This window comes from Phalacrocorax aristotelis, chromosome 3 (assembly GCF_949628215.1).
Source record: "Phalacrocorax aristotelis chromosome 3, bGulAri2.1, whole genome shotgun sequence".
Lineage (NCBI taxonomy): Eukaryota > Metazoa > Chordata > Aves > Suliformes > Phalacrocoracidae > Phalacrocorax > Phalacrocorax aristotelis.
The window spans coordinates 129,659,477-129,677,879 of record NC_134278.1 but is presented as its reverse complement, the minus strand read 5'-3'; the positions used below and the strand labels follow the sequence as shown (position 1 = coordinate 129,677,879).

General features: G+C 47.1%; 2 protein-coding genes and 1 long non-coding RNA gene across 7 annotated transcripts in view; 1 reads left to right on the top strand and 2 right to left on the bottom strand.

Annotated features, from left to right (window-relative positions):
- TTLL2 (tubulin tyrosine ligase like 2) lies at positions 1–6,600 on the bottom strand. Of its 5 annotated transcripts, none has more exons than XM_075089627.1 (3): positions 6,518–6,600; positions 5,349–5,569; positions 1–1,928 (listed from the first exon to the last, which is right to left on the bottom strand). In XM_075089627.1, the coding sequence occupies exons 2-3, from the start codon at positions 5,542–5,544 to the stop codon at positions 256–258; spliced, it is 1,869 nt and encodes a 622-aa protein (XP_074945728.1). In that variant the 5' UTR covers positions 5,545–5,569; positions 6,518–6,600; the 3' UTR covers positions 1–255. The 5 variants fall into 5 exon arrangements, with proteins under 5 accessions (XP_074945728.1, XP_074945727.1, XP_074945729.1 ...); XM_075089626.1 differs by lacking the exon at positions 6,518–6,600 and adding an exon at positions 5,961–6,117; XM_075089628.1 differs by lacking the exon at positions 6,518–6,600 and adding an exon at positions 5,961–6,116 and having other exon boundaries at positions 5,345–5,569.
- Positions 6,251–18,403, top strand: part of LOC142055550 (uncharacterized) — a 98,898-nt gene continuing 86,745 nt past the window's right edge. Inside the window, exons 1-3 of the long non-coding RNA XR_012659978.1 lie at positions 6,251–6,443; positions 7,375–7,453; positions 13,584–13,704. This is a non-coding gene — a long non-coding RNA (uncharacterized LOC142055550). The remainder of the gene's footprint in view (positions 6,444–7,374; positions 7,454–13,583; positions 13,705–18,403) is intronic.
- UNC93A (unc-93 homolog A) overlaps positions 8,133–18,403 on the bottom strand; it is a 22,620-nt gene continuing 12,349 nt past the window's right edge. The window contains exons 8-10 of the mRNA XM_075089631.1: positions 18,376–18,403; positions 16,503–16,634; positions 8,133–8,868 (exon numbers count right to left, since the gene is read on the bottom strand). Of these exons, the coding sequence (XP_074945732.1) occupies positions 8,585–8,868; positions 16,503–16,634; positions 18,376–18,403 (444 nt within the window). The 3' untranslated portion in view covers positions 8,133–8,584. The remainder of the gene's footprint in view (positions 8,869–16,502; positions 16,635–18,375) is intronic.

The window sequence follows — 18,403 nt, the reverse complement described above, 5'->3', positions numbered from 1 at the left end:
TTTCTGAGGAAGTTTTGAGAAATGCAATTCTCCATTTTTATTCTGGGATTACTTTAATATTGCAAAAATTACTTAAAAGATTAGTCAGTACTTTAATTGTAAAAAAAAATCTCTCATGGAAATTGCCAAACTACAATTTTTAGATTGTGTATTGTTTGAGAGATCTCTCTTTCTAATACAATTTCAGTGTACATCTACCTCCTTCAACCTAAAGTTGTCATTTATGATATGTCTGTATAACCTAACACCATGAAGTTACACAGAAGTTAAATAGCCTCCCCTTTTCTTTGCGTTCTGCTGTTTTGACAGTAACTGTTTGCTCCCTAATTTGTTCATTTCCTTTATGATGCTTTTTACGTCTGTCCCATCCCTGGAAGCCTGAAGTGCAGCTTCATTGAAAGGAAAAATAAGGACAAAATCTCCTACCCGGGGGATAGGCCTCTGGTCTTTGTCGGAGAGGAAATAGGGGCGCGTGGTTAACTCGTAGGTGCAGAAGTCAGGTGTAGGTAACCAGTGGCTGAGTTGGGCAGACTTGTGTGGAGAACGGCCAGCTCCTGGGATTTGTTTATTTTTAGCTTCAGCTTTTACTTGGGAGGGTATTTTTGGCATGTTCATCCTTTCCCGCAGCTGGGAAGTCAGTGTTTTTCTCGGATATGCCCTGGCAGATTTCTCGGCCAGGGTAGCCACTCTACAAATTGATCCTTTTGCAGCCTGCAGGGCAGGTCGTACAGAAGAAGCAGACGCACAGTTAGCCGCTTTTCGGCAAGTGAGTAAGCCAGGAGCCTCCCCGGTGGCACTCTCGCCAGCTGTGCCCCAGGGAACCCGCCTTCTGCCAGCCTTCGTCCCGGGCACTTGGTTTCGCCTGAAGGTGTCAACCTGTTTGTAGTTCAGCAGTTCAACAATATCGTGAAGAAGTTTTCTTTTCACGGTGTCATCAATGGAACAGTCTACACACAAGGCTGGATTGCAGTTGACTTCTAAAAGCCATGGCTTGAGTTTGTCATCAATCAGGATGTCAAAGCCAAAGAGCTCAAAGCAATTGGAAGCCACTGGCAAGGGGGTTACCGCAAGCAGGGTGAGAATCACTATGTTATTGATCTTCTGCCAGAGGAGCACGTCATCAACCCCAAAGATTCGAAGGTAAGAACGAAATTTGCTGAATGTCCATTTGCAGCCACAGCCAATCCCTTCTTTGTATTTGTCATATGAAGCTCCATATTTGTTGATGCTGGTGTTTGTTAGGTGGGCATAGATGTTGTCCAGAGAACCAAGGTCAAACTTTTCAGTGGCAAACCTCACCAGTCCTTCTTCATAAGTGTAAATGGTGAGGGGGGAAAAACTGGTGACACACACATAGAGGCGCAGATCCTGTTTATACCCCGAAATGAGCAAGGGGTTGCTAATGTACCTCTGCACAATGACTGTACAGTCGTATACTAAGTCTTTTATGTCTTGAAAAATGAGTATGCCCCTTCCACGGGAAAGATCCACAGGCTTGCAAATCCAGTAGCTGTGTCTTCTGCCTACTGACTGTCTCTCCTTGCTATATTCTGCTACAAATTTGACGTAGTCATTGGGCATGATGTATGCCACTGGACTGAATTCATACAGAGCTGATCCATACGCCCCTTTCATACGTTTCAGATGCCTTGCCAAATAGTCTTTTCTGGTGATACGGACAGCTTCTGGGTAGTGGTTGAGCCTCTGCCATGGTTTAATGCTGTGGTGGTCTGTCATACGGAAAGGTGAGTTCCGCCAGTACAGGTTCCAGTCTGCATCATCTTGCTCCTTTTTGTCAAATTCAGTCCAGCCGCGTTCCAGTAAAACCTCACGGACTATTGCAGGGACGTTCTCATGGAGACGGAACACTAAAGGCCTCAAGATATCTCTTGTATCGTAGTCATCTGCCATCATTTCCGTCTTACTAACTGAAAAAAAACAGAATTGCCAGGAAGGAAACAATGAAATTAATGCTGCAGATTGTGCTAGCTGTCATCACCCTCACTGTATTCTTAATGCCTGCCACGCTCAAAGTATTCGCAAAGCATGACGCCCCTGTGTGTTTCTATGGCCCATGACTGTGAAGCTGAAGGCTATGCTTAAGCTGAAAGATCTGTAAAAGGGCATCAATTCCAGGTAGTTGTGAAGGCGGCACAAAGCAGTGACTGCTGCAAAGTTATGTCCCCACACTTCGTTTGCTTTTTCTTTGAGGTAGCTGACTACAGCGCTAGTTGTCTCAAAGCTTTTGTAATTCTTGGGTATTTAAAATTTTCTTTTTGCTTTTTGACATTCCCTTCAGCCTAGGGGCTGTACTTTGCCCGGTAACACTTGCTGTGCACTGCTGCACTGCTGAGACATTCTGCTAACGTATCGCGTTACCCTGCTCTGAGCAAACCCTCTTGGTTAAGACTCTATAAAGTCTGATGCAAAACTGATGGTAGACAGTAGGAAAATGCACATTGATTCCAGTGCTCTTTTCCTCCTTTGGCATAAGCTGATTTAATTCACTGATAATCTTCTGCTACTCCTCCCACGAGCTCCTCCCCAGTTCCTGAAAAGCAGAGCACATTCTTCTCTCACTGCTTTCCCCTCAAGAAAATAATGTTCCATAGAAGTGTATGTAGATTCTGAATGAAATACCATTTCCCATTATCTACAGCGGAAGTAGATGATGGTCCCCGTCTACTTTTATGGGTAAGAAACACATTCTGAGTTATTTAATGCATAGCAATTCTCATATAAACAGTTCACTAAGTGTGCTCTTCCCTCCCCGGCTAGTTCAAAATATACAAGACTCAAACTAAAACACCTGTCCTACTGGCTGGTGGCACAGGGGACGAGAAGTGCTATGAACCTGTAGATTTGAGAGTTGCTGCTTCTCTCAGTTTTAATTTCCTGAAACCCTACGGAGCTGCTGTGCTCTCAGGATTAGACCCAGTGTTGGGAACAGAGTGTCTCGGACAAAAGAAGAGCGTTTGTGCTTTGGACCATTCTGACACAGCATTAACATAGAGACCTCTACCTCCCCTCAGAAAGAGGCAAGCAAAAGAAATACAAAGTGGGTGGGACAGACGCTAGACAAGGCGCCTTCACATCCTATTACCAGAATGAAATCCTTGCTCTTTTCAGGTTGAGTTTTAGACTCCAGAATGAGTAGCCTCTGCCTTCCGAACAACTACGGAAACCAATGGGACATGTCACACCTGGAAGCACTCAATGCAATGTGCAGCTGAGTTGGCCAGGGGTGCTTTCTCTGTGGAAAAATTATAATTTGTTGAGATGGAAAGCTTTTTACCAGAGAACAAAAGCAATCTTTTGCCACCTTTTTTATTACATTTGAATTTTCTTGTTTTGAAATTGTCAGAATATCTTGTTTTCACCTTTTAAAAGATAATCGTTCAGAAAGACTTTTTTTTTAAAATGCTAATTTAGTTTTAAAACTAAAAGCCCAAATGTGAAATGAAATGCTTTCCCATTATCAAAACGTAAATTAATGTAATTCAAAAGTGCTGCCGGTCACAAACCGGTTTAAGATTCTCATTTTATTTGAATGTGAAAACTAATTCAAAAAGTTCTTGCAGGAAGAAAAAACACATTTTCTCTCCCCTCTGACATTTGGTGACTCTCATATAATGTACAGTCTTGGCTGTCCAGTGCATTCTGCTGCTGCTGGCAGGCTCTGAGGGGTAACCACAAAGCAGTCACAGAGCCCTCCTACAAGCAGCCTTGTGGAGTCTGTAACAATGCAGAGAGCAAAGCCAGGAGAGTCTCAACGGGGACGAGATGGGAGAAGGGTTTCAGAGAAGGGTCCAGGAGGTATTTCAGTGAGGCTGGGAAGCAGGTAGTGGTTAGAAGTATGTGGCTACTATACCATGGGACTGTAATGTGTAGGTTAAAAGTAGCCCTGGATCATCTTATATCTTGTAGTGAGGGAATCATTGCCTAAAAATGAAGGGTTCTGAAGCAAACTTTGGTCTAGGATGTGAGGAATGAGGCTCCTATTGGAAGCGGACCTTAGGCCTCATTAATGGGCTGAGACTGTGGCCAAAATTTTAATTTCTGTATATGATGACTTTTTATATTCCAAAGTAATATGTAATTCTATATTCCAATAATATGTATATTAATACATACAGTGATGTTTTACAGTCAGACCTGCAGTACCCTTCCATCTCAGGTTTAAGCTAGTGTTGGAAGGGGGTAAGATCTAAACCGCACTGGGATCATTTCTCTGAATCCCTTTGAGATCAGATTCCCTCCCTGTACAGACTGCAGCTGAATTCTCCTTAGTGAGAGCTCTCCTTGGGTGAGCCTTTATAGGCAGCAGGAGAGAAACATGATAAGTAGGTACTGAAGTGCGGTCATGATGTAATAGGACTTACATAAAATACCATGAAGGGGTAAGTGTGTCTCTTGCAGTCAGTGCTTCTTTTCAGACCCCAGGAAGCTGGGGGCTTGCTGCTGAGCTTGCACACAAACCCAGCGCAGTGCTCCCAAGAAATATTTGTTACCTTTGCTTCAACCTTCTTTCCTGGGAGTTCTCTTTCCTGTCTGCTTGTTAAAGAGCACTATGTCACATGACAAAATGAAAAAAAAATATAGAAAACTAAAAAAGTTTTATAGTAGCTGGTTAAAATCCTTGGGCAAAGATTAATGAAGAAAAAAATGATGTAATTGAAAGTAGCCATGCTAAACATTTGGATGAGTCAACTTACAGACTGCAGTCAGCTTTCTTTTCGGCACTGCTCAACATTGCTGCTAGCAGCGTTTCCATGAAAGGCACTGCTGTACATGATTCGAGTGTGTGGTAAACTGTGTCATCACGGTCTCTGCTAGGTAATCATAAATTAAGCTGTTAGTAATGCCTGAACAATGAAGCCTTCTTTGGTCGTTTGTTTTCAGCTTGTATTAATGGAACATCTTTCACTCCTCAGATGTTCAGGAAGTAGTTTACAGGAAACTGGCTCACCAAGCCTTGATGTAATGAATGTCGGCTTCAAATTCCCTGGTAACTGAGTGTAAAGAAAACAAAACCTTTTAACTAACAAAGTACACCCACCTGCTTTTAAGGAAGTCGTATCACATAAGCAGAAGGTCTTGAAGGGCCATTATGAAACAGTAACTCTAGGAAAAGGCATTGGTCTAAATGAATGAACAAAAATTTCACTCACTTTACTCTGTATAAGGGTGTGCCCATCTCTTCATTAGCCCGCACTCCCAGAGGGCTCTGTGTTCAGCCCATTCCTTAGTAACTTGGGAACCCACTCGCACGTTTGCAGACGTTCTTCCACAATGCAGAAAAATGCTATGGCTGTCTCTGAGCACCCTCAGGTACAACACCTACCTACCGCTGCTGCCAGCCGGCACCCGAAGCGCAGACCTTCCCCCCGAGGAGAGCAGGATGCCGTCGCCTGTGTCCTCGCGGCTCCGGGGCCGCGCAGTTGCCGATGCAGCAGATCCCGCGCTGGCGCTGGCGAAGGAGACCCCCGGGGAGCGCTCGCGTGAGCTCGGAGTTCGTGCCAGCCACGGCTGCTTCCAGTTCATGCCTTCCAGTTGCTCGGTTCTACACCTATGGGAGGAAATACAATCCTCAATGGTTAGGTACTAAAGGCGGTTGTTTGCCGAGTTAATGCGGAATGCCCCTGTGTAGTTAAACTCAGCAGACTGGCGGGCTTTCCTATTGAGTCTTTAATGGGTGACAGATCATAACATGGGTCTGGAAGCTGCCTGCCTTGGGATTTAATTTCAGAAATAACCATTTTAATTATTTTTTGAGGTGGCGGTTTCTGTCTGGGACACCATCCGGGCTGACCCCGTCAGTCCCAGGCTCCGCAGCTTCCTCCCGCAACTCCTGCAGCGGCACCAAAGGCCCCTGAAGGCCCGGGAGAGGGGCCGAACCGCTGCGCGCCGCGCTCCTGTTAGCGAAACCCTTAGTACTTAAAGCCGCGGTCGCCGCTTACGCTGGGGTAGGGGGGGCCTGGCTGAGCGCTCCCGGCCGCACGCCCGACCTGGGCCCGCCGCCGCGGGCCTCCCCTGCTCTCCGCCCGGACCGCCTTCTCCGCCCGGCGGTGGGCCGGGAGCGGCGGCGGGGCCCCCCCGGCGGGGCCGAGGGAAGCGGCGGCCGGCGGCCGCGGGCCGTTGCTTGGCGATGGGGAAGGGCGGGGGCGGGCCCCGGCGCTCCCTGCGGCCCGGGCCGGCCGCGCCGGCCTGCCCGTGCTTTCCTGCCGCCGAGAGCCGGGGCACAGCCGCTTTGCCCCGCCACCTGCGCGCGGTGGGCCGCTATCCCCGCAGGCCCCACGGGGGGAGCCTGCGCCACAGGGCCACGCACAGGCCGAGGCGCGGGTGCCCTGCGAGCTGCAGGTGCTCGCTGGGCCCCTGCGTGTCTCCTGCCTCGTGTGCGTGCAGCTGAGACCCGCCAGCTGCTCGGACCTTTGGCTCATGCGGTAAGACACCATGACATTATGTTCCTCATGAAAGCAATAACTTAATGTGTCAGTAGTAATTACCAGAACCTCACTGGCTTATGTTGGAGGTGAATACTATAATCCATGGGCTCCCTGGCACCTACGTCCTCAACAGAGCTCAGTGTGTGACCCAGCGGTGGTCCCTGAAGCCTCTGAGGGAAATGGCTCCGCCGCCCTTTCTCAGGGCCTCTCCTCCCGTCTGGCATAGGCGGCCGCTCTGTTGGTGCCCTCATTACCTGTGCTGTCCCATGGTTCTCTTTCACAGAGGCCTGGCTCTCCTTCTACCCCTCTAGGGAACACACTTGGGGACCGAGGATGCCAGGGAACACAGGGCATTCAGTAGATGAGCATTAGGAGGCCATTGCCAGGCTTAGAGCTCTTGAAGGTTTCAGGCATGTGACTGGGGAGGGATTCATCCATCTGCAACTTCGAACCCCAAAGCTAGTGTCCACTGAGATGGCTACAGCTGCTCTCAACCTCACAGAGTCAGACCGGTAAAAGCTATTGTTTCGTTGCAGGATGAACGCTATTGTTGCTGTGGGTGAGATGAGAGCCTGTGTGGTAGTGAAACATGGGGTGAGGAAGGGTGAGTCCACCTGCACCCTGCTGCTGGTTGAGGCCTCAGCGCAGACAGACCTGTGCCGCTCGCTGCCTGCTAGACTGAAGCACGGCTTGTAGAGGCTTCCTCGGCCGTGAAAGGGCAGAGGCCTCACACCGCAGCAACCTCAAACATCATTATGTTTCTTGCATTTCAGTGAAGAGGTGTCCCTAGCTGAACTTCTGCCTGAAGTTTTTTTGATTCACTATGCAGCAAAATCCCTATTGCCTATATAGTGAACAAAGCCACATGAATTTTATGACTGCGTACTGTCCGTGCATAATGATATCCTAAATGGCAATTTCTGTTTAGATCATCTTCAAGGCAGATGGGCACCTGTATCCTCATGTTCACCGCATCACCATGTGTAGCTGGGGCTTTCATTACCAAGGTAAGGGTGGTTTTCCTCATGGCACCTGTGGGATGAAAGAGTTGTTTTTCCCCTTATTTTACAATTGGGTAAAATACTACAGTAAAGTTCTGTGACAAAAACCAAGACTGGGAAAAAGCTCCCCAAACCACAGGCCACAATGTCCTGTCTCCCATGCTGACTCTGTGACAGTGACACTGAGGTTCTCTCCAAGGTCAGAGCACCTTTTTCTTGCTCCTTGGTAGCTGCTCACACGTTCAGCTGGAATCTGTGGAGTGAGGAGCTGTTTCCTGGGATGCCTCCTTTTCTCCGTCTCACTCTGTAACTTGCACTGTTACCTGCATCCTCTGTGTGGGTGGGTTCCCCAAGTAACATGCCCTGGCTGCTTATCTTGAAAACAGCTCTGTCTGTGGATGGGAAAGGGGGGAAAGTTCATCATGACTAGAAGGATTTGGTCATGCAGAAGACATCTGTTTTAGGAGAAAGCTGCTCTAAGTGGTAAGGGAAAAGCTGGAAACAGGAAAACCAGAAGGGAAACAGTGCTGGGACAGAGAGATGGCATGGGCGGAAACACAGTTGCCTGCTGGCCTGAGATGGGTCGGCGGACTCAGCAGTTAGCAAATTGTGTGGCGTTCAGGTACGAACTGTAGGTATAGCCAGTTTATAACTTTATATTATTTACAGTAACTGTTAAACAATGCAGGATGAGAACAATATAATTCCTTATAAATAGTGGTTCCATGTAATGATGCATGTTGTCTGCAGTTAGTTGAGCAACCCCAGTTGCTGTCATCTCCTGATGTTGCATGTAGGCGTTTCAGGTTTGATTGTAAAGCTGTGTTACTCAGTCTGATCCACAGATACGAAAATAGGAACACTTTAAAAATCTTGTTTACATTTATTAAGACCTTATTAATTAAAAAAAGATGAAACAGTTCATCATCCGTATGAAAGGGTGCAGTCAGATAATCTTCACTTATAAAGCGCAGATGTCAAGAGATATTTTTACTCCTAAGACATTTGCATTATACTAGCCTTGAAATCTGTTCTGTTACCCCCTTTCTGGAGATGGCACATGTTGGAACACCCTTGGAGACATACATGTAGGAGCCAGCCAGTTTGCTTTGCCTCCATCACCATGGCCCTGTTGGATTACATGTGTGTTTCCTGGATGAGAGTTTCTACATTGTCCTTTGCTTCTACATTTTCCTGCTTTGTAGCAGTTGGGGCCCCAGAGGAGCTCTTAGCTTCGAGGTATTCAACCACTCCATATGTCACCATAGACAATGCAAGCACAGACAATAAAATGTACAGTTTGATGTAGACTTGCAATTTGGTGCTATAACCAAAGGCAATGACAAATCCTAACGATTCCCAGAGACGGTAATTGGCAAAGGCAGCCTCCTTGTGTTTCTCAAATAAAATGCCATAGAGTCCTAGAAGGAAGGAGAGACACGGCTTGTGAAGATTAAGTCTGAAACCATGTATTTTCTGCAAAGGGAATAAATAGACCACGATGGGGAAGAGAGACCCTCCTTCATAAGTGTCAGAGAAAGGAAAATACAGGCTTCGTCCTAAAATATTTTTGCACTCCCATGGACTGTTATAAGTGAAATAACAGAGCAAAAATGACAAAATAGAGGATATCAGAGAAAAAGAGAAAAAAAAAAAAGAGGAAGGAAGGAAGGATGGGTTCTATTGAACTGAGGTGGCAGGAAGTTTATTTTTCAAATTATCAGCCACAAAAGGCAAGGTTCTCACACTGACAAGTAAGGAAGAAGAGGACATGGCCAGGAATGGCCCTTGACACTGTAGAGTCTCCACGTATAACTATTGATAAGGCTATACCAAGTCCTTACAGGCTTTCAAAGAACAGGCAGTTTTGTCTACGGACATGGTCCTTAAGAGCCAAATTTCTCTTTCAGTGTGGGGTAGAAAGGATCAAAGAACCTGTGCTTGTCTTGGCTGGGATAGAGTTAATTTTCTTCATCACAGCCAGTACGGGGCTACGGTTTGGATTTGTGCTGGAAGCAGTGTTGATAACCCAGGGATGTTTTCGTTCCTGCTGAGCAGGGCTTGCACAGAGCCAAGGCCTTTCCTGCCCCTCAGCCCACCCCACCAGCGAGGGGCTGGGGGGGCACAAGGGGCTGGGGGGGACACGGCCGGGACAGTGACCCCAACTGACCCCAGGGATGTCCCACACCACATGGCGTCGTGCTCAGCACATAGAGCTGGGGGAAAAAGAGGGAAAGGGGGGAGCATTTCGAATGGTGACGTTTCCCTTCCCAAGTCACCATGACCCGTGATGGAGCCCTGCTCTCCTGGGGGTGGCTGAGCCCCGCCTGCCTGTGGGAAGGAGGGAATGAATTCCTTGGCTTGCTTCGCTTGTGAGCACAGCTTTTGCTTTACCTATTGAACTGTCTTAATCTCAACCCATGAGTTTTCTCCCTTTTACTCTTCTGATCCTCTCCCCCATCCCACCAGGGAGGAAAGTGAGTGAGCAGCTGTGTGGGGTTTGGTTGCTGGCTGGGTAAACCACAACAGAATCATAAGGACCTCCCTGCTGCCATCCTTCACCACTCTTGTGGGGAACCTGCATGGACCCTACATGCACTGGCTACCTGGTCTTCAAACCATTTCTTTCACCCACCTAAGAACATGCAGAGACTTGTCACGTAAAATGCATTTCCCTTGTTTTCACAAGAACGTGGCCTTAGGGAACCCCCAGGTGGGGCTTGCACAGTGTTGCCAGCGGTAGGAATGTGTGCTATTCATACTTGCCAAGTTAAGAGAAACAAACTGACCCAAAACACTTAAATCAGAAGGTGGAGGAGAGCACTACAACTGGGCTCAGATTTAATATGCAAAAGAGATTTCCCTCTCTGAGATAACTTGGTTTTCAAATTCTCAGTTCCTGGATGGGTTATCAGAAAGAGTATCCTGGATGCATACAGAACCTCTGGGCAGCCACTGGAGAACTTGCTTGACATGGAGACTTAATTAAACTGATCATCCTAATGCAGTCGTGTCCACTGGGAAGCTCCCTCTGAGTTTAGTCAGCTGCACACCCACACCCAGGAGTTAGGGAGGGTTTCCCAGCCTCTAGGTCTGACTGGTTGGGTACACAGGGAAGGGGAGAGAGCTTGCTTTCCTCTGGGTGCTGAGCTAGGACCAGTGGTGATAAAGAAGCGGCATGTCCACTCACTCAGCTGTGGTGTGCAGGGAGGGAAGGGGAGGAATTTCATGATCCTTGACTCTTCTCATCCACTTCTCTATCTAACAACACATCTCTTTGAAATACGCACATTCAGCCAAAAGGCACAGAGGAGCACAAAGTTCTCTAGAAGTCTGGGTAGGCTCAACTAACCCTTCAGTTTTATTAAGAAGGGGGAGACATCATCTGCATGTAAAAATTTACTCCTTCCTGACGACTGTAAGAGGACGTTTACTGAATGAATCAGTTTGGGCATGGTGGAAAACGTTGATAAGTGCATCACAAGATGTACTTAGTTCATTAAACTGCGTGAGTGTAGTGTAGTGTGAATTATTTGATAATCCTTCATAGTTTTGCCTAATAAATGAACAAGTACAAGTTGTTCATATAACCTTGCTGATATGCCCTGTGTTATCTTCTGAAAAGGGATTAGTGAGGAGAGTTTAATATAGGAAGGTTTTTGATATGTAAATATTCTGGCTTTCAGCTGGTACCTGTTTTCTCGTGCTATTTTGAAGCCTTCTTTTTTGATCAAAACAATGGGAGAATTAAGGGGGGATCTAGTCTAAGGTTCAGCTATAGGAAGGGCTGACTTGGCAGGAAAGTTGTCATTTCTGGAATGCACATATGGTATTAGTTAGCAGTTACATAGGAGCAGAGTGGTGTTTTTGCCTCAAACCTAAACATTTGTCCTTACAACAAACACCGTCGAGTGCAAGGTGGTGCAACTTGCCTGGCAGAAGGTTTAGCAGTACCTGCCATGCTGGCTGAGCGGAGAGGCTGCTAGCTCTGCATTCTTGCCGCTCACTTCATGGAAATTATCCTCCCTGTTTGCCACTGCCCCTTTTCCCGCTCCTTCCCCGGTACCAGTAGGTATGGGTATGTAACAGGACTGCTGGAAATCATTTCAGTCCAGGTTTATAAGCTTTCCAGACTGATTCGTATCCTTCCTATAGACACACGTCAGCTTTGAAAGAACTTTATTTTACTGTAGTCTACCTGATAGCTCTGTGCTACACAACTGTTATGCCCCAAGTGCAGCTATTGCCAGGGCATAATAATAGCATCTGGTTAGATAGGAGAGGGCATTACACGCACTGAAATTAAGCAGCTTGCACTGGAAATAAATGAGAGTGTCCACACACATACACAAACAAGTTAGGAAATCTTTATAAGCTGAAGTGACTCATCTACTGTGAGCCTATTTGTCCTCTAGGGGGAACTCCAGTATTAACTATCCACAGTAGGCCAAAGTAAGCCATCTTTGAGTACCATAAAATGTCTTAAGTATGCGGCAGAATGCCGTTGTATTTATTCAGTGGTTAATCTACTGAGGCCCAAGCAGCAGTTATGGGAGCTTGCCAAAGGAAGGACCACAGACCTCGGTCCCTAATGCTGTTTTACAGTTCTTATCTCACCTCATAGCCTTTGGAGCTGGGAATTTCTCATGTGATACATATCTGTATAAAACTGATGAAGGGGAGAGATTTAGTCCTAAAAGGGCATGTCAAGCTGAAGATTCTGTCCTGGGATCCAGCATTATGGAGTAATGTCACTGCAGCTCTCTGTTAAGGTTTTATGTCATCACCTGATCTCTTTCTATGACAAGGTGACCTGCTTAGTAGATAAGGGAAAGCCCATGGACGTTGTCTACCTAGACTTTAGTAAAACTTTTGACACCATTTCCCACAGCATTCTCCTGGAAAAACTGGCTGTTCATGGCTTGGACAGGCGTACTCTTTGTTGGGTTAAAAACTGGCTGGATGGCTGGGCCCAAAGAGTTGTGGTGAAGGTTGTTAAACCCAGCTGGCGGCCGGTCACAACTGCCGTTCCCCAGGGCTCGGTGTTGGGGCCAGTTCTGTTTAATACCTTTATCAATGATCTGGACGAGGGGATCGAGTGCACCCTAAGTGAGTTTGCAGGTGACACCAAGTTGGGCAGGTGTGTTGATCTGCTCAAGGGCAGGAAGGCTCTGCAGAGGGACCTGGACAGGCTGCATCGATGGGCTGAGGCCAGTTGTGTGAGGTTTAACAAGGCCAAGTGCCAGGTCCTGCCCTTGGGTCACACCAACCCCAGGCAGCGCCCCAGGCCTGGGGCAGAGGGGCTGGGAAGTGCCCGGCGGAGAAGGCCCTGGGGGTGCTGGCTGACAGCCGGCTGGGCATGAGCCAGCAGTGCCCAGGTGGCCAAGGAGGCCACCAGCCCCCGGGCTTGTGTCAGCACTGGTGTGGCCAGCAGGAGCCAGGGAGGGATGGGGCCCCTGTGCTCGGCCCTGGGGAGGCCCCACCTCGAATGCTGGGCTCAGGTTTGGGCCCCTCGGGACAAGAAGGGCCTTGAGGGGCTGGAGCGTGTCCAGAGAAGGGCAGCGGGGCTGGGGCAGGGTCTGGAGCACAAGTGTGCTGGGGGGCGGCTGGGGGAGCTGGGGGGGTTTAGCCTGGAGAAGAGGGGGCTGAGGGGAGCCCTTCTCGCTCTCTGCAGCTGCCTGAGAGGGGCTGGAGTGAGGGGGGGGCTGGTCTTTGCTCCCAAGTCACCAGTGATGGGATTGAGAGTAAATGGCCTCAAGCTGCGCCAGGGGAGGTTTAGATTGGATATTAGGGAAAATTTCTTCACCAAAAGAGTTGTCTAGCACTGGCACAGGCTGCCCAGGGAAGTGGTTGAGTCGCCATCCCTGGGGGTATTTAAAAGGCATTTGGTTGTGGTGCTTAGGGACATGGTTTAGTGGTGGATTTGGCAGTGTTAGGTTCATGGTTGGACTTGATGATACTAACGGCCTTTTCCAACCTGAACAATTCTATGATTCTATGTATTCAGTGTGACAATGTGGCAAAGCAATCTCAGAATAATTTCGTAACTGGGAACTATGGATCAGCTGATAGAAGGTACAAACAAAAAAAGACACTGTGCAAGCCTAAGGAACATTCTTTCTTTTTTTTTTCCCAGCTGACACAAATGTGGAATTTTCACAAGCCTCCTGCAGGAATCTGGGAATAGATATGACCTGTTACATTGCTGTAATGGAGGTCAGTCTTGCTACAGCACTACAGAGCTCACTCAGCATCAAGTAAGCACAAAACTTTGACCACCGTCTATGTCGCATCCAGGGGTTGGGAACTGAGCCACTTCCCAGCCTCCTTCTGTGACACTCGGGTCCTCTGTACTTATCCCTTTTCCTAACAAGGGCACCAGGTGCCTCTTCATCAGGCATACAGGGACCTTACTGTGGAGATGTCTTTCTCAAGAGACATCTCAAATATATACAAATGCCTGAAAAGGATGGAGCCAGGGTCTTTTCAGTGGTGTCCGATGACAGGACGAGGGGAGAGTGGCACAAACTGAAACATGGAAGGTTCCCTCTGAACATCAGGAAATGCTTTTTTTTACTGTGAGGGTGACCGAACAGTGGCACAGGTTGCCCAGGGAGGGTGTGGAGTCTCCCTCCCTGGAGATATTAAAAAGCTGACTGGACATGGTCCTGAGAAACTGGCTTTGGGTGGCCCTGCTTGAGCAGGGGGGTTGGACTAGGTGACCTCCAGAGGTCCCTTCCAACCTCAACCCTTCTGTGATTTCGAAAGAAGCCAAGTGTCTGAGGGCAAGGCTTTCTGGAAAAGAGAGAAGCTGGATAAAGGGCAGGTCCTTTATCCCGATGGGAGACTAAAATACGGCTGTCAATGTTGTTGGGAAAGAGCCTGATGAACTGTCAGGAAGGCTGTAGCTAAAGGAGGAGGAAATGAATGAACAGCTTTACTTCAGAGAGAGCAAATCCTCACTGATGTTGTCCTTCCATGAACCTGAATAATGAGAGCACTGATTTAAAATCTTACCAAAGGCACAAAGCTGTGGGTTGGGATGAGAGAAGATGAGAGGTTGTCACATGACATATGTACTAGCATTCCTCTAAGGGATATGAGCTGGAGCTGCTGGAGGGGCAGGGAAGTCTGGCTGGTCACTTCCTTGTGTGCAGAGGGGGGCCTCTACACGTGCTGGAAAGGAGATTGCTGTCAGTGCCAGGCAGAGGACTGTGGTGTGTTCCCTTTGGCTCTCTAGGAGGAACGTGATAATTTACCTGGTGTGTGAAATCATCTAAGCTACTGAAGCAACCAGAGGGACCGGAGAGAGGGTGGCCAAGACACATAACCTGATACAGGCCCAGATGAGCTAGTTCTGTCACATGCATATTCCTGTGGCATCTCCCAAAAATGCATTTGAGATAGAGGAGAACAATATTCATGAAAGAATAGGCTAAATATGGGAGCAGATGGGAGAGCATGTAACTGTCCTGCTGACACTGGCTATGGCATTGATTTTAAGAGAGTGTGACTGACAGTGATTAGCAGAATTTACTTAAAGTCATCACAGACTAGAGCTCTTTCTTGCCCTCTTCGGCACTTTAGAGTCTGTATTTAGTCTCTATAAGAAATCTTCCTCTAGTTTTGATTGAGGGATAAGTTCAAATAATCCCTTACAAAAGGTGGTTTGTATCACGACGAGAGGAAATGGCCTCAAGCTGCATCAGGGGAGGTTTAGATTGGATGTTAGGGAAAATTTCTTCACTGGAAGAGTGGTCAGGCCCTGGCACAGGCTGCCCAGAGAGTTGGGGGAGTCACCATCCCTGGGGGGGTTCAAAACACATGTAGACGTGGCCCTTCAGGGCATAGTTTAGGAGGCCTGGGGGTGTTGGGTTGATGGTTGGACTTGATGATCCTGGAGGTCTTTTCCAACCTTAATGATTCTGTGATTCTATGATTCTATCAGCTCATTGTCTGAACTGTCAGTATGTAATCATGGCACTGTATCACAGTGCAGAAGAACATAAAAGATTATAAAAATAACCAGAATGCATTAGATAAGAAGTCCAACAGTATGCTTCCAGTAAGAGACTCCTAGGCTAAGAGTGTAAGAAATGAGGCAAGTATACAGTGATCTTCCTCCCCCGGTGCCCTCCTGATGCTGGGAATCGAAGACATAGGGCCTTTATGAGTTGGACATTTCCTCTGGACCACCAGGCTTTAATGGCCCCCAAGAACATTTTCTCCTGAAGTGATGTCATTCTAGCTTAAAAACATTTACATTTTTGGCATTGAATTCCATACTTTGATTATGCATTGTGTGAAAAAAGCATTTCTTTTGATTTCTATAAAGCCTGCTGCCTGATAACTTTATTTGGTGCCACTCATTCTATTATTAAGAGAAACAGTGAATTTCTAATCACCTTCTCCATACTATTAATGATCTTACTCAGTGCTTTCCATACTTATCACTTGTCCAGGCTAAAGTGTTCTAGTTCGTTAGTCTTCCTTCAAGTGGAAATCTCCTGTGACTCTGCTCCTTTTTATTGCCTTCTTATGCCTTATCACATTTGATTACAATTTTTAAATGGAGCAAATCAGAATGGCATAGATTTACTTGATTGCATAATGTTGCTCTCTGTGGTTTTCTCCTTCCATTTTTTTCTAATAACTCCTAACAGCCAATTTGCTGCTTCTTTTGTTGCTGAGCTTTGAGTTGATTTTTTTTATCCAGAGTGCTCTCCTTTATTGAAAAAGACAGACTAAATGTATCATTCTTCTGAGTTTTCCAATTTCCTTTGAAATACTTATACTCCTTCCGAATATTTATTCTGAATATCCGCTATCATCTTCTGCAGTATTCTTCTCTCTTCATCTTGGAAAAATTTGTTTAATGAGTATTTTACTTTCTCATTCCCAACTTGTTCTTACTTCTTCTACTTTCCAATGAGCTAACATATTTTAGATGCTGTCTTAAACCCATTATCATTTTTATGCACATGTTGTTTTATAAATGCAAACATGCAGAGTTTTATATCTCAAGAGAATTAATTTCATTTTCACCAGGACTTACCATTAGTTTGTGTCTGCCAAATGGCATCAGATAGGCCCCAAAGAGCAGAGAATGCGAAAAACACAGCAAGCTGCTTAGGATGAGGTTTCCACAGCAGTAGTGCTATTATACAGGCGGTGTTTGTAACTGCAGCTGTTGATTTAGAAAGAAAGAAAAGAGACAAAAATGCTATCACAAACAGGACAGACACTGGTAGATAACAATTCCAAATTCTTCCCCCAACTAGAGCACAAAGCAATCTTAAAATCTCTCTGGTTCATCGAGATTTGCACTGAGTGAGTTGATACCACATGAAATCAGAGACAATGCAGTCCTTTGGCAGGCTTCAATTAATAATTCTGAGCGGCATCCTGAGCTGAGAGATCCTCGGCGCTGATACAGCTGTTAGCCCAAAGGATAAGAACGGCCACCAAGTAGGAGGAGGGACTGCTGAAAGAGTTGGTGTCATCATGTGAGGCATGTAGGAAGCAGGGGGAGGCACCCTTCTGCTCTCCTTACATAGTCCTTAAACACAGGTTTCCTTTCAGGCCAGAGGAGACAGTTAAGGGTACCTAGAGGGTCTGGTGACTTTTCGTCTGTCTTTTTCAAAGCAGAATGTAAATGAATCCCTGATTCCTCCCCTCACAGGAACACCCTTACAGGCTGAGTACAAAGACCGTTAAACACAACTGAGAAGTTCAGAGGTCCTGCATTAATAACTCTATAGGGTTTTTTAGTATTCTTATTATCTGGGATTTTTTTCAAATCTAAAGTGAGTTTCATAGCGTAAGACACACACCCAGAACAGACATGTACAGAAGAACCTCTGAATTAGTGACTGTAGCATAAAGGAGGCCGAATTTCTTCTTCCTTGCTCATGTTTAAAATTTCCTGTGGAGAAAATAACTAGAGTGTCTAGATGCACATTGATGCAGTGTACCCGGGTGGCCAAGGAGGCCACCAGCCCCCGGGCTTGTGTCAGCACTGGTGTGGCCAGCAGGAGCCGGGCAGGGATGGGGCCCCTGTGCTCGGCCCTGGGGAGGCCCCACCTCGAATGCTGGGCTCAGGTTTGGGCCCCTCGGGACAAGAAGGGCCTTGAGGGGCTGGAGCGTGTCCAGAGAAGGGCAGCGGGGCTGGGGCAGGGTCTGGAGCACAAGTGTGCTGGGGGGCGGCTGAGGGGGCTGGGGGGGTTTAGCCTGGAGAAGGGGGGGCTGAGGGGAGCCCTTCTCGCTCTCTGCAGCTGCCTGAGAGGGGCTGGAGTGAGGGGGGGGTTGGTCTCTGCTCCCAAGTCACCAGTGATGGGATGAGAGTAAACGGCCTCAAGCTGCGCCAGGGGAGGTTTAGATTGGATATTAGGGAAAATTTCTTCACCAAAAGAGTTGTCTAGCACTGGCACAGGCTGCCCAGGGAAGTGGTTGAGTCGCCATCCCTGGGGGTATTTAAAAGGCATTTGGTTGTGGTGCTTAGGGACATGGTTTAGTGGTGGGCTTGGCAGCGTTAGGTTTATGGTTGGACTCGATAATCTTGAGGGTCTTTTCCAGCCTAAACAATTCTATGATTCTGTGTTTCTATGATTCTGTCTGTGTTGCAAGAACATTTGTCACCAGTTGCATGAGAGCTGTGAAGCATCAAAGCTGTAGGGCACTTTCTGGGTAGACAACACCCTCAAAAGCAGGATGAACTACACCACCAGCAAAGTGATGTGTGGCAATGACCTCAATCCAGTGATTAACTGTGCTGCCTCTTTTCTCATGAATGAAATTTGCCTCCAGTTGACTTTGCTTTTAATTGATAGCTGACAGCAAGTTCTCCCTTTGTAGAGCATGCAAAGGAAGGAGCGCTGGGTTTGTTATATTATATGAGATGATTGGTCCTTCAAGTGAACTTTACATACCTAATGCAAATAGCAGTTTTCTACCCGT